We start from the raw sequence: 16,246 nt of genomic DNA on the forward strand, positions 1-16,246 counted from the left end.
TGATAACAGTATGCAGTTTCTAGCCAGGAATTCGCATTGAAAAACAGAAGCGTCAAAGAACAACGCAATGCACCTGCTAACAGCACAATTTCACTTGCAGCTATATGGAGAGACAGAAAGAGCAGTTCGTACGATAAAGAATGAGCTTTGAAAAATGAGAGAAAAGTTTGGAGGTGAACCTTATAAAGTTTTGGTTAAACTAAAGGAGGACTCCACAGACAACTGGAAAACCTCTGTCCTAGCTACTACTTGCTTATCAGGTATAATCCCTATTAGATGCATGTTCTTTTTCAACCACTACAGATTCACCGCAAAAGTCAGATATGACAGAATAGTTCCCGTGGAAAGAGGTGCGTTTGTGGGAACTATGATGCAGGAAAAAAATTGGCACCAGGGTGTGTCAAGTTGACGTCAGGATGTTGCATAGTGACCATCTGAATTCCTATTTCCTTGTTCAGATGCCATATTAGCCAAGTATGCCTTCTGCATGAGCTGCTGTGACCAACTTTTCCTAGCTGTCCTCATTAGAGCCCAACATGTTCATGTTGCCAGAAGTATTGCACCTTCTTCATCTACGGACTCCAAAGTGCTACATCCCCAAGGAATTGTTAAAGCAAGTCCTCACAATTGTTGGGTGTTAAGCATACCAGACTTGTCGTACAAGTGACCACCCATGCTTTAGCGCTGTACCAGGTAATGAAAGCCACCGCAATGGCTTACGTTTGAAGAAGTGTTGCAAACAGTGCGCTGGGCACTTGAATGTTCCCCATTTCCCTCTCTGTCGATGGCACAAGTTTCTCACTAGTTGTTCTTTTTCTCGCTCCCTTCATGACCTAAGTTAGATATATTCAGCCTACACCACAGTACACTCTAAGAAAAAACCGAGTATATGGGGAATATTTCAGCAACGCAACAATAATCGTCATCTACTTTGTGTACTTTTCTCGCGTTATCACCACGGTCCCAGTCGTTCGCGGTTATGAACGGCACAACGTTATCAGTGACATAGCATTCTTCACAGGAAAAAGACCAGTGCCGAGTTTTCAAGAAAAGAAAACGTGAGCAAGTCAGATGACGATTATTGTTGGATGGCAGAACTACTCCTCAAATACACCATTATTTCTTGGAGTGTAGGCAGAAATTTTTTGGCGGGAAGGAGGGGCAACCCCTCTATCTGAAGTGGGAGTTTGGCAGGCAGGTGTGATTGAGTGTCATTTCGAGCTTTGTATGCCATGGCAAAAAAAAAACAACAATCTGAGGGGAGGTGCCGCACCCTGGCTATGCCACTGCACTACAGCATATATTGCCATGTTCTTTTTCTCAAGTTTTGTTATCGCCCCAATACACTACGTAATTCTCAGCGCAAACCGCGCCTGCAGTCTTCAAGAAGCTTCAGGACTGTAGTAGGTCATTTTTTACAAGATCGCGCCCACTCGGCGAACTATACAGATTATTCTGGAGCCTACGTCACCACTAGCGATAATGCTAGAACATTTGACGGCTAGTGTATAAATGCAGACGCGCTTCGCCGCTTGTCAGTTGATCGACGGCTGACGATCCGTTCGCCGCTATCAGTGCAGGTCTGCTACTGTGATCCGACTTTCCATTTACTGGGCAGAAGTTCGTCCAAATAAACAGTTTAACCTTCATCCTACTGTCTGTTTTTTTGCCGACATCACGACCCTGTGACAATATGTTCATTGCTCGCCCACTGTGTCTACAAATGCTTTTCGTGGCTGAGTCGCTGGCCATGTTTCCCATGTTGTCTATCGACAATGCTACATATTCATTTGTCAACAAAGAATATTGGCATGTACCATTATACCACCCTGAACAAGGACTACAGATGTACGTCATGCGTCATCCAGTGGCATTACCAATGAACAAGCTAATCTGCCAGAATACTTACTTTGTAAAAAAACTTTGTGCCAAAGAATTTCTTGATCTGAAGATTTTCGTAGTCTGCATTATTACGCTTCTTTATTTCTTTTGCAGCTCACTGTAAAATTGTTCCTACTGCTAACACTGTATAGCACGTGTAGTTGGTACTTTAATTTCAAGTGTTGTACTTATATTATCTATTGTAATATGTGTCACACGTATGGGGGGGCTTGGCCCCTCTAAAGTGAAAGAGTTTCCCTCTTGAATCCTTCCATGCCTGAACTCTAAAGATGCAAATAAAGAGAACTGATTCAAAAAGGCTGTTGACAGTTAAACTATTATATTTTCCATGTCTGATGAGACATTGTTGCACAGAGAATGTCACGTGATACTGGGATCACGTTTCGAGGAAATGCTTCTCTCTGGCCTGACAAAAGTTTCGTTGTCACAACCTCGGCTCCAACTCGTCTTGTGTAGATTATAGAGGTGGAAGTGGGCGTCAGTCTTTTGAGCACCTCAAGGCACAGACATAATGCTGTTTTAGAGCAGCTTTGGAGCGGTAAGAGGGGAGTTTCACAGCAATGAAAGTTAGTTTTGGAGCAGATTCCTACGGTCAAGCATTACTGCTCGTTGGAGTTGTTTATTTCTGGGAAAAAAAATCTATTCGTTCTTACGAAACATTAACAAACATACAAATGTACAAAACATCCCATCAGACATAAATAGCAACAGGAGACTAGAGATAAGCTAATAAAAGTTACTTTCACTCTAAACCCAATGACACGATTAAAATAAGTTTTAAAAAGCTTATACTTCCCTTATTAAAGCACCACAGCCAACATGAGAACTGGGAGGAAAATAGGGATATGCAATGCACTGTGTAGCTAAGCCAGACTACACTTTGTAGTGAACAGTGTGCTCCGTGTCGGCAAAAGACGAAAAGACAGAGACACCATGGCCGTGGCATCAACTCACTCGCCCGACAAATAAATGTTTGTCTGTTTAAAGCCTTCTGTTCCTAGAAGTTGGTTCCCACCATAAAAACTAACCGTAAGTACTGTAACCGAGAAAAGGCGTCTGGGAAATATATTTATTTACAATAGATAAACAGGCAGGCATAGAAGATGAAGCCCAGTCTGTACAAGAGCTCGAAGATTGTCTTCTTCCCTATTGAGTCCATCTGTGGCGCCCCGTAGCAGTATGTACAAAATAAAAAGATGAGAGAACTCAAACCCTCACTTTTATTGCAACAGCAACTACATAAACACTCTTAGGAGGTTTTCAACTTCATAATCATTTTCTGCATAAAGTCAACATTCAGAACATTGCCCCACGCATCGTTTTCTCGCTACTTCATTGACTGCTTCACCCTCGTCACACTGTCACTGACATCACTGATGATGATGGGAGCTTGCTTGCATGCCATGTCAAGAGTGAAAGCAGCCCATGAAGGCACCTAAGACCAATTGAAAGTAGTTTCAGTGCAATAATGCTTTTTAAATGGCACAGCAGAAGTGTATTGGCGCAAATGACACGGCACTTCCACCCTCAAAATCATCCTAGGTTTGCACATTATAATGAAATAAATACCATCACAACAGCTGATAAATCAGTCCTGTGGAATCCCATGTCAATGATACAACAGCTCCTCTATTATGACTGTTTATGTGCACAATAATGCAGGAGCCCTATAAAAAGGTTTCGTACTATTAGCAAATGCGATCAAAATAAGCAGCCAATCACTGAGTGTACTTGATGCAAATGATCAACAACAGACCCATCACACCAGTTTTATAATTCCTATCAGTACCAACAAAATAGGCCACACTAGAAAGCAAGGCAAACATAAAAACAGCATGCAACAGAGCATCCAAAATACAGCACCCTTAAAAGCCAGACAACGTCTCCCAGCAATCCCGCTGGCCATTGATAATGGCAGATACTGGTATTTACATTTCAAAAGGCTAGTTGGTTTGCGTTCATATTGGAACAGCGCAAAGACAAAGCACAAATGAAAGATTAGACAACACGAGCACTGACTGGCAATTGGTTACTCTATTCAAGCAAAACAAAGAAATAAAGCAAACAAAGAAGAACAAAAACATCAACGCGTAACTCATGCGCGTGACAAAACACTATGTAGCATAATTATGTTTTTTTCCAAGTACGTCACCTCCCAATCAAGTAACGAAATTGACCGTGCGGTAAGACACGCATCGCCTTTTTTGTAGGTAGCAATGGGTTTAGCTATCTCTCTTATGCGAGAATCCATGCGTTTATAAATGGTAATTTTGCAGCAGAATTCTGGGGTACAACTACAGGCAGCAAAGTAGACAGACAAATGGGAGAAAAATGCGCCCTTTAAAGAGCTATTGTGTTCACCCAGCTGTATGTGCTCACCCAGTGCCCTGCTTGCCCCACATAAACCTTATTGCATGACATAGAAATGCTATGAACAATGCTGTTTTTGCAACGGACAAACGGCATGCAGTGCTTGACAGTGTATGTTCTGCTAAACGCCATATTAACACCCGAGGACAACCTATAAGTTCTGGCACACAGGTTGTGGAGCTTATTTTTGGCGGAAAAGTGAACATCAATGTTGAACTTGTCAGCAATTTTTTTGATACTGTGAGAAATAGCATCAATAAACAGAATCGCCACTAGTCTCTGACCCTTTGCTGATTTTGCATTACGTGGTTCCGCTTGAACATACAGTTGAATCTCATTAATTCGAACACGTTTCTTCCGGTTAATTCGAACTCACGATGTGATGCCATCAAAGCTTTGTGTATTCTAATGAGCAAAAACGCCCTGTAATTCAAATGCGCAAGCACTTGCAACGGTTAACTCGAACACACCGCACTCTAAAAATGCTCTCAGCACCACGCCCAATCCCGCGGCAGCACCTCTCAATGCTGCTTGCGAAGAAGAAAAAGAAGAAAAGGAAAGAAAAGGCTGCGGCGGAATGTTTACTCTCTTTCAAATGCCGATCTGTGTCGCGCCTGTGCCACGCTTCTCCCGCTTCTATCCCTGCCACGTAAACACTTCTCCTTTCAACAGCGCGCGCGAAAAGAGAGAGGAAAAAAACAAAGCTGTCGCGGAGTGTTGGCTCTCTCTCTGTGCCGATCTGCGACGCATCAGTGCCACACTTTCTCCTTTCCCGTCCATGCTACATAAAGACCCTTCTTTCAACGCCGCGCGTGAAGAGAGCAAAAAAAAAAAAAAAAAAAAAAAAAAAAAAAAAAAAAAAAACCAAGCCGCCATGAAGTGTTGGTTCTCTCTCAAACGCCGCTCTGCTTTTCTCCGCGTGGAGACACTCCTCCTTTCTCGTCACATGCTGGCCATGCAGCGGCTGAGGGTAGCAGCGGAGATGGAGTCGTTGTTGTCGTTTTTAGACAGTGTTGGAGCTGTACATTGCCGCACACAACTTCGCTTGCAAGGAGAATGCTGAAGCCAAAGTAGAAGTGCTTTGCAAGCTGCATGCGAAATAGATTGACTCGCTGCTCGGCAAACATGTGCAGACGGGCATCACCGATTATTTCAATTAGTGACAGATGTCCTGTAATTTGTGAATAAATAAAAGTCTTCTGAAACTTCCCCCTCATGTGTTAGCTCAATGCACATTCACCTATGCATGGTGAGCCCTTCGTTCATTCAGCTTTCATTATTTCAAACTTCTTTTAATTTGAACAAATTTCCAGGCCCCTTCGAGTTCAAATTATCATGATTTGACTATAAAGTATTTTACTTTGTTCAGAACTATTAATATTGCAGAAACATTAGCGTCAGGAGAAAAAGCTGCATGTTTCAGACACTGTACTTGAAATAAAAGGCAGGAAAACATTTTGTGGACAGAACACTTTGTTAGGGCAGAAAAAGAAACAATTTTGGAATTACTGGCGGAATAGCTGAACAAGGGTTTCCTGGACCTGGGGGAAATCTCCCAGCATTTGTGCTTCTCATAAAACATCAGAGACATATCCAGCAACTGAATAGCCCCTTCTGCAGGACCTTCACACAAAGAAGTAAGGCCTTGTCCTCTTTCTTTGCAGAATTTCTCAATGTTGATCATGTGGTTTGCGAAATTCTTTTTCTAACACAATCAAATATTCATTCTTGCATCAGAAAATCTTCATCACTATTCATTCCAGATCTTTGGTCAAAAGATTGTCGATGCTTCTAATAAAAATATTGGATAGTACCAAGGCTGCCCAGGTCCCAAAGGAGAGCCAATCACTGTACATGCACTTTATCATTCCATCCAACTCAAGTTGAGGACGAATAAAACCTAAGCAGTTCTAGAAAGCTTTCAGTGTTGATAAGGCAATTGTTGATAAATGCATTTTCATCATTCTGACAATTTATTTACATACCCATGAAACATGCAACAAAGTTTACTCACGTGACACGTTGCGGAGAAGCACGCTAAGTCGCAGGGGCTCCCCAACTGGAAAGATGTATTCCTGCTCCGGCCGGTGGACGCGGCCATCAACCTGCACTTCTACACCCAAAGCATTGAATAAAAATGATGAACCATTTCCCCGAAGGGAACCCTGATGAGATGCGAAGCAGCAGCAGTGCATACAGAATCAGCCTGGTCGAAACGGGCGTCGGAACGGATGCTAAAAGAACGGTTGAGCTCAGAAAGTTCTGGCGGGCGAGGCGGGTAATGGTAACCATGCATGACGCTCATGATTGGAATTTCGCCTGAAATGTGCGAATCCTTGCAAGTGGCGCAAACCGCAAAGACAGACGAGTCTGCGCCGAACTCACATCAAATATTTCAGTTGCCACCTCCAGCTGCTTGCCGTTGTAGACGGAACTGAATTTAAACAGGTGGTTGTCAAACCATGGACAGTCGCACGCGCGGCAACTGTCTTGTAGCTATGTTGGAGGAGCTCTCGTCGGAAGCGGACATTGGCCCCAGCGTTGCTGGCGGTGTCGCGAATGGCTCTCACCCCGCACGGACGCGATCAATGTTGCGGCAGCAAGACGCCTACGGATTGACTGACGAAGCCTGGTGCTTGCGGGTGGGCGCTTCACTAAAGGGCGCGCGGCGCTTTCAAAACGTGCCAATGATGGCGATGACGAGGATTTGCCCGGTTTTCCTTCTGCTGTCGGCACTTCTGCTTGACTTTCTTGACTCGCCGTTGTTACCCGCGTGCCATAACCAATCTCGAACGCGATAGACTCTGCTAACCATCGCAACACTGGCGATCACCTGGTTAGGCCAAATCGCTTTGGTGCATATTTCAGCGGGTGAAGAAGCTTCGCTTTCCAGCGTCCTCTCTATTAAACAAGCCGAAAGAGTGTCCACTCGATGTACGCTCGAATGTTGCGAGCGGCGGAGTGGGTGAAGCGAGAGAGGCGACATGCGGCGAGTGTGCGACAGGCGAGAGAGAGTCACGTCACCGCGCGCTGTGAGGGAAAGCGTAACCTACTTGGCACCGCCCCAAAATCTGCGGCAAGGGGAGGGCGGTGCAGTGCGTTGGCATGGAGACAAGGATGTACAACGTTACAAAGGGTAGTCGAAGAGCAGCTTCGCATCTACGAAAAGGGTTCATGGACGATGTGTAAAAATAGTAGTAAAACAGGGTGCATTTGAAAAACCTTCCTATGATGAAATTTAGATAATCACAAAACTAATGAATGTTCTCGAAAACCAATTTCAGGAAAAAATTGTTGCATGTGCACGCCAACACTCTCACTTTCTCAGTTACTGGTCACATTACACAGTAACCAGTGACATCACTAGAGCTGATGCCATGCGACAACCTCACCCCACACTAACATGCTTGTTTGATATAAGTTTATCCCTACAGCTTGCTTCAGTGCAGAATTTCTTATATAGCTCTGCAACCAACATGTACTGTGTTGTCATCTCTTTTCAAATGTACAAAGTATGAAACATGCCACAAGAGCCCCAATTCAGCAAGACATTATATTTAAAGCATATACTTGCATCTTTGTTTTATATACAAACAGACAAAAACAGTAGCATGTGCACTTTTTTTTGTATAAACACTTCCCACCATATTATATAAGAACGCCGTAATGGAGGACTCCAGACATTTTGACTACTGGTGACTAAATCTTATTACGTTGACCTCAAGAATGCTGCTGCTATGGCTGAGATTGAGACCATAACAAACTAGACCCACCGCCATGGCGGCGGAAGGTAAACATGCACGCGTGAAACTCAACATGAGTAATCTTTGAGCAAATTGAAATACCTTCGAGAATAGTTTGTCTACTTGACCCAGCAAAACTGGGCAAGAGACTGCAATACTTAAATAACTGGCAAGGAACTACTGTGCTGAATTTCTTCACTCACACTGTAGCCATTGTGAAGACTACAACAGCAAAAGCATGAGTCAAAAACTGAACCTTGGGTGAACTTGCACCCAGAAAAATAAACACCACTCAAAATAATTAGGCAGTAGAGATCAGTATGCAATCTACAAGTCATCTGCTTCCACCATATATACACACTGCCCCAACTAACCTTAGTTTTAAAATGTGCTGATGCACGCTGCGACAAGTGCTTGAAAATTACAGTATGCGAGTCATACTATTTTTTGGTTTGGCTTTACTTTTTGCTTAGGCAAAATTAAACCTTTGAAGCAACGAAGCTGGCAACCACTAGAGTGTTGAGATATAGGCAGGCGGGTGTAGATAGGCGCATGGACAGACAGACAGAGGAACAGACACAGAAATGATCAGAGTGCCATTGGTTTCCACCCAAAAATGCTTTGCATTTACTAAATTGTTTAGTTGGTTTGAGACAGTAAGACTATGCTTCACAACAACTTTTTGTGGCAGAACAGCCAAGGCTATAAAGCCCAAGCATGCACTTTTTATCACACTACTGCATGTACTGCGTGAATGTTAGCGTTTATATATATATTACATATAAAAAAATGTGAAAACAAAAGATATACAGTAAAACCTCATTCATTTGAACTCAATTATTTTGAAATCCCATCTAATTCAAAACATTTCCACAGTTCCATATCTTGTAATGCAAGTGTGAGTGGATAATTTGAAGCGGCGGTCAGCACAAGTCGGGTTAATTTGAAAACTTTAGGTGCCATGTGCTTATTCCAGATTCTTAATTTGCACAAATCCAGGAGAACGATGGCTTTTAAGAGCCACAAGGCAATGCGCTGTAGCAATGCTAACGAGTAGCAGCTGAAAAATACTAGCCTCACTCTTTCCAGCACAAAAATATTTGAGATGAAAGAAAAAAAATCCTCTCGTAATCAACTAAAATGTGCGCCTGTGAAAGAAGTTATGCTTCACTCAACACAGTGGTGACGCACGAGCAGCACCTTGCATGCTTGTACCACATCAGCACGTCATGATTTATTCTTTAAAAAATATTAATAAATTCATAATAGTTTGGCAGAACTCGCAACCTCGGATTAGTGGCTGCCCACTTGCATTGCTTGCGGAGTTCTTGCCAGCAACGCCTACTTCAAAAATTAAGTTCGAAAGCTTCAGTGATCATATTTTCCATTCAAAACACATCGTGAATTTATTCATGCTGGCTATTATTAAATTCTTCATTTTACCTAAAAGAATGGGCGAATGGTTGCATTATGACGTGTTGACGCACCGAAGAGCAGGTAATATGCTGCTCTGTTGCAGTGAAGATGTCTTGTTTTCCACAGGCACGCATTTCAGTTTATCATAAATGCTCCTCCTCCTCCTCATTTTTATGATTATTTTCTTTTTGCAGTGGCGGCAGTGCGGCACACTGCTTTGTGTTTTTGGCAAAATTGGGACCAACTATTGCTGAGAAGGAGCCAAAAACTAGCCGAACAGCTTACCACCAGCCCTGATTACTTCGAATCATTTCAAGTTTACTACATCCTATTTTTAGTATGGTCAGTGAATTCGAAAATCCCCTTACTCAAAAAATTTCTCATGACCCCAGTGAGTTCAAATTAACGATCAATCCTTACTTGGTAAAGCTTGGCAAAAAGCTTTTTGGGGACCCCAAAAAATTCCGTAAATTTGTTAGGTTTAACGGTAAGGATAATTCCATTCCTTCCTCCATAATTGAGGATGATAATTCCATAATTGAGGATGATAAAGAAAAACTATTTAGTAATTTTTTTCTCATCAGTGTTTTGGCGAAAACTCTCTCAAATCATTATTATGACCTGCCAGACTGACATTAATCTAATGCCTGAGGTTGTATTTGGTGTAGATGGTTTGCGTAAGTTATTACAGGAAATGGAGTTGTCAACTGCATGCGGTCTGGATGATTTTTCGGCAGCTATTCTTAAAAATTGTGCTGGGGTATTGTGTCTTACTTTTTCTCGTTTATTTTCAAAGTATTGTTTATCTTAGGCTTCATTGTTGCACGATTGGAAGCTGGCATGTGTTGTACCCATTCACAAAGGTGGATTGAGAAATGCTGTTGAGAACTACAGGCCGGTGTCCTTGACAAGTATAACATGTAAACTGATGGAGCACATAACTTATTCTTCGATCATGTCACATTTAGTTAAAAGCAACCTCCTTAGCTCTAGCCAGCATGTTTTTTGACAAGGTTTTTCATGCTCTACTTAACTACTTGAATTTTTTCACTACTTCAGCAATAGGCAAGACACAAATAATACACTACATATTCCTCAGTTTTGTAAAAGCATTTCATGCAGTTACGGAAAATCTTCTCATTTCAAAACTACAATCCTACAAGTTGAGTGATAGTGTTGTCGCATGGTTTGACGAATATCTTCATGCACGGTGGCAGTCTGTGGCGCTCATTGGTTTCTCTTCTGCATATGCTTCAGTAACTTCAGGTATTTTCCGGAATCAGTTCTGGGTCTCCTTTTGTTCTTGCTTTTGATTAACGATATAGTAAATGGTGTCAAATCTTCATTTAGAATGTTTGCAGATGACTGTGTCATTTATAGAGTTAGACATAAAAGAGAGTAATATCACTTTACTTTAGACACTATAAGGTAATGGTGTGATAAATGGGAAATGTCCTTAAAGCTTCCAAAAGTGTGTTCATGTCATCTTTTCAAAGAAACACATATTTCAGTATTGCAAATATACGCTGAATAATATGACCTTATAGACAGCTGAAGAATATAAATATCTAAGTATTTTTATAACGTCTGATTTCAGGTGGAATAGACACATTTGACACAATAGGTGATTTCAAACAGTTACCACATAAATTGAAAGAGCCGCTGTATCTTACGTACGTTCGCAGCATACTTGATTATGCTTGAAAGTAAACAATCGACAGAAGTCTGTCTGGTTGCGTATGAAACTGGGAGATGATTTAGACTCCAACCAAAAGTTTCAAAGAAACCTGACGTTTCGGAACTGACTTGGTTCCTTCCTCAGGGGTGACTGCGGAGGCTATGTAGCAGCGTCGTCTTCAAAGCACTCGCGGGGTGGCTAATGACCTCCCTGTCTCTCTCTCTCTCTCGTTTTGCCGTGGAGCGCAGTCCGTGTGAATACACTGGGGGAAGGGTTCCGAGAGAGCGCTTGATATTATGGGCTGTCCTCTGTATGTGCCACGACTCGAGTAACAATCTTCTCCTCCAGTTCGGCTCGCTTTCAAGGATGACCGTCGCTTCAAAATTTATTTTGTGATCCAACATCTCAGCATGTTTGGCGACTGCGCTGCGCTCTTTGTAGAACTTCCGCACATCGTTGGCGTGTTGCTTAAGTCGTTCCGGTAGGTTTTTCGTATCGCCGATATATGACGAGGGGCACTCAGCGCACGAATTTTGTTAACGACACCGGGGCTCCTGTCCATTGTTGGCTGGTCTTTCAGGCGGGGGAGGAGGCGGTCCAGCGTACACGAAGGCACGTGCGCGATGCGAACCCCTTCCTTCCTGAAGATCTGCGCCAACATCTCGCTGGTTCCCTGAATGCATAGAACCGGTACGCGTTTTCGGAGACTAAAAATTAAGGTTGATTAGGGTTTTCGTATCCTATGCTGCTCTGCGCAACAGGTGGCGGCTCGAATGAAGTTTCTTGGGTATCCGTTTTTTTTGAGGTCAGCAACTACGCGAGCCTCCTCTTTCTTTCGTTCGGTGTCATTAGAGCATAAGTTCCTAGCTCTATCGAGTAGCGTGGTCACAACCAAGGCCTTGTAGCAGGCGGGGCGGGAAGAATCGAATTGAAGGTAGCAGTTAGTGTGCGTTGGCTTCCTATGAACGGAGAACTCCAGGCCGTTACGCTTTCTTGCCTCCAGGACTTCGAGAAAGGGCAGGCAGTGGTCGCTTTCACACTCGGTCGTGAATTGTATGGCTGGGTGCACAGAATTTAGGTGTTGTCTGAAGTTTTCAACTTCAGCGGTCTTAATGACGCAAAAGCAGTCGTCCATATAACGCAGAAAAAGCTTGGGTCGCGGCGAGAAGAAGCTGAGTGCTTTCTCTTCTATGTACTCCATGGTCAGGTTTGCCATCGTGACGGAGATGGAAGCTACCATCGCGGTTCCGCTGTTCTGCCTGAAAATAGTTCCTTTGTAGGAGAAGTACGTACTGGAGAGGCAGAACTCCAGTAGACGACCGAGCTCGTCAACCGTCAAAGAAGTCCTTTCACTCAGGCTTGCATCCTCCTCAAGTGCAGCACGGGCAGCGGAGACAGCTAAGGCAACTGGCACGTTGGTGAACAATGAAATGACGTCAAATGAGACCATGCTCTCGTCATCACCGATGCTCACATTTGGCGCTAGCTGCACGAAGTGGCTGGCGTCACGGACATGAGTTGGTGTCTTCCGGGTTAGTGGGGCGAAGATTTCGTGTAGAAAATTTGAAAGGGCTCGGCATGGGGAGGAAGTGAAGTCTATAATCGGTCGGAGGGAGACGTCAGGCTTGTGAATTTTGGGTAGTCCATAAAAACTCGGTGCGGATCCGTTCAGCAGATTAGTTGCAGGTAAAGTGTTCCGAGATCCGGGTAATGCTTGAAAATTTCTGCGAGCAGCTTGTTTAGCTGTGTCTGGGTTTGCTTCGTTGGGTCTTTTACTAGCTGTGTGTATGCGTCCCCTTCTAAAAGAGCTGAAACCTTCCGATCGTAGTCCCTGCTGTCCAACACCACCGTCGAATTGCCCTTGTCGGCGGGCAAGATGACAATGCTTCGATCACGTCGTAGTTCCCGCTTGTGTTTGTTCGCACACCGCTGATCTCATGAAGCAGCTTGAAAGGTGCAAAATAAGGCAGTTCGGTTTGTACTCAGTAGTTATAGAATGTTAAGCATGACAGAAAGCACACGTATACTACCATGGCAGGCTTTGCAAGATTGGCAGAAAAAGCTTAGGTTGAAATTTTTTCATGCTGTATACAATCCAAAAACCGGCATTGAGCGAGAACGGTATACCAAGTAACCCACTTATGTGTTGTTGAGACGTGACCATGCACTGCGTTTAAAGGGCGACGTCTTCGGGTATTGTTTTTTTTTCAGGAGCCATAAGAGAATGATATTGTGAACATTCCGGACAACGATGTATTTTACCGCACTTTTAGTGTGTTTACTTTGTATATTTTTGTATGTGACCTTCTGCTGCAGTGCTCAATGGGGCAATGCAGCTGTGCAATAAATAAATAAAAATAAATAAAAAAGTTTTTACTGTAGTTATTAGGTTCAATATTGTTCACTCTAATATTAAGAAAGCTTATCTCCTGTAGAATTTTTGTTTTTTTGCTCTTCCTAGTTTTCTGGTGTCATTTCACCTTTTTTCTGCTTCAGTAAACAATTAGGGCGTCACTTAGCTGCAGCAAGTTCACGTCCAAGCTTGTGAGCGACCATGAGTGTGACTTCGTTAGCTGATCTGTATTCATCGAGCTGATAGAAACGAAGACAGCAGTGAGTCGTAAAATAGTTCATTCCCCATATGTGCAATCACCAAGAAAGAACATGTGTGTGAGTGATAGCATCAGCTCACATGGGTTTTTCAACACAATAGCCAACTTGAAAGTGACACCAGTGACCCGTCAGTGAAAGCAAAACTGAGATTGGAAACTGTGTGTAAAAGTGATGACCCTTTTCGAAAATTGCAGTGCACTCATGGTTGATGTTTCCATTGTGAACTGTTGATGATACAATCACGCTAAAGACTATATTCTGTAACACCAGCGGTTATTGCCGCTTTGCGATGACAGAAGTTTTTAGAACTAATATCACCGGTGCAAAGCTCTGCCTGGGCAACACGCGCATTCATGTCTGTTATGCGGCTGGCTGTGCAAAAATAGCATTCTCAACCAAGTAAGGAGTGCATTGCGACCGCTTTTATTTACCGACTTGAGACGCCCATTGCATATCTGCTTGTGACCAGTCGTGGCCAAGATATCTGGGCAAGCTTCTGTTTGGCATAGCATAAGTCAGTTGCCAGACTTAGGGGTATTTGGCCTTGCAGTTGCGGCTTTCACGTATCGTTCCTGTGTACCCCGTTGTGTCTGTGCGGTCTGTTGACATGGTCATTTTATTTAGCAGCCCTTGTGTCTTACAGAACTGTGAGCCCCCTTTTATCGCTGTACATTACATTCTAATATTAACATATCAAACTTGATCATGCCTCAGAAGCAAGGAATTTGCAACTTAGCACTCAAAGTAAGGAACCCACGCAAGCAACGATGAATTTACAGGGAAAACTGAATGTCATCGCAAAACTTGCACACAGCGTGGGCAGCACGTTGTTGTCTCTGAAGTGTGAATACCTCTGCTGCTGTGCGTAGCTGTCCGTAGCTGTGTGGTGACCCAGGCGACTCGTGCCCATCACGGACGCTGGCAAAATACTGAATAACTCAAAGCCGCATGTATGTTGCTGATGCACTAGTTGCACGGGCACAGCACGGATGCTCGCAAAATATTGAGAACCTCAAAGCGGCACGTAAGTTATTGGCATCCTAGTGTCACGGGCACACCATGTATGCTAGAAAAGCAGTGAAAGCCGATAGGAAAACAATACAGAGAAGCTTAAACTATACGAGAAATTATAGCTGCCAGATTCAGTGGCAGTCTGGCAACACTGCCCCCAAGTCTGACAACATTTCATGCAACACCAAACAGAACCTTGCCAATATCTGTAGCCCGTCAATGCATTCGCGTCCACAAACAAAATAACGTGTCTACAGAAACTTCTCGTGTCTCCAAAAGAAGGAAAACAATGACAGTAACCCTGCATTCACCGAAATTTAGGACATGGTTTCTTGCCATTGCATTGCATTTCCTCTGACACAGCTTCAGCTTGACCGTGCCTTTTTTTTTTCCATAAGTAAATCTTAGTAGTTCTATAAAGCTGCTTTCTGTGTTCCTTCAAATAATAATAGTTCATTGCTTTTCAAAAAACAATGGAAGCATTACTGTATAGTGCTTGATTTGCAAGCGGGCTTGAACTGCTGGCAGATTGCTGTTATAATGGAATGGGCAGACAAGCACACCAATGATTCTATGTAATTTTCCTTCACTGGTGGATCCACGGGTATCTTAAGGCTTACCATCGTATTCGAATAAAGCTACATATAACCTGGTATCTTTTAAAATGCTGTTCCAAATAACACCATAAATGTTAGATGCTCGTGTAAAAATGTACATAATTCATGCACTTGAAAACCGAAATCACACGTAAACGGACTACTTGGCATAGTAACACATGAGCTGACATAGAAAGTCAATTGTCTCAAGGAATAGCATGTTTGCTTCTGAACGGGAGATATGAGTCGAGAAATTCTAGCTTTTCTAATATTACACAATTTTCATTTTTATTTGCTTCGACCCATTTAGTTTCTCTACTTTTACAACAAAAATATTGATTGTAATTAAACTCAACATAGGTTAAAATCGCTTTTAAAGAGTACGATGTGGCCACTAAAAACTAAAGAGCTCATTGTTTAGAGTCCCCCGGAAATTGTTTACTTTTCTTTCTTCATGTTTACACTATAATTACTTCTAATAACATCCCTTACACTTTCTCTGGCTTTGTTGACTGTTAGTCTTCATTATTGTTACAAGGTTTGTGGATTACACGCAAGATAAACACACACAAGGAAAACATACACGGAAAACACAAGCAAGAATGAAGTGAAGGGTTTCATCCATGAAGCATACACAATATCAACAGGCGGCGAACTTGGTGATCAATCAGGGTGCAATGAAGCTATCTCATAGTTCACGTCACCAAGTTGATGCAAGACTTGGTATGGTCCTGCATAGTGGGACAAGAGTTCCTCAGACAGCCCTACATGGCGAATGATTGATTGATTTGTGGGGTTTAATGTCCCAAAACCACCATATGATTATGAGAGATGCCGTAATGGAGGGCTCCGGAAATTTCGACCACCTGGGGTTCTTTAACGTGCACCCAAATCTGAGCACACGGGCCTACAATATT

The 16,246-nt window shown here is 43.0% G+C and overlaps 1 protein-coding gene across 2 annotated transcripts in view; it reads right to left on the reverse strand.

Moving 5' to 3' along the window:
• Positions 1–16,246, reverse strand: part of brun (trafficking protein particle complex subunit brun) — a 461,018-nt gene that overhangs the window by 62,340 nt on the left and 382,432 nt on the right. The window contains exon 22 of one of the 2 annotated variants that reach the window (XM_037419219.2): positions 6,287–6,385. The exons of the other annotated variant lie outside the window; for it this stretch is intronic. Coding sequence (XP_037275116.2) covers positions 6,287–6,385 — 99 coding nt within the window. The remainder of the gene's footprint in view (positions 1–6,286; positions 6,386–16,246) is intronic. 2 annotated transcript variants of the gene reach the window in all.

This window comes from Rhipicephalus microplus, chromosome 6 (genome assembly GCF_043290135.1).
Source record: "Rhipicephalus microplus isolate Deutch F79 chromosome 6, USDA_Rmic, whole genome shotgun sequence".
NCBI lineage: Eukaryota > Metazoa > Arthropoda > Arachnida > Ixodida > Ixodidae > Rhipicephalus > Rhipicephalus microplus.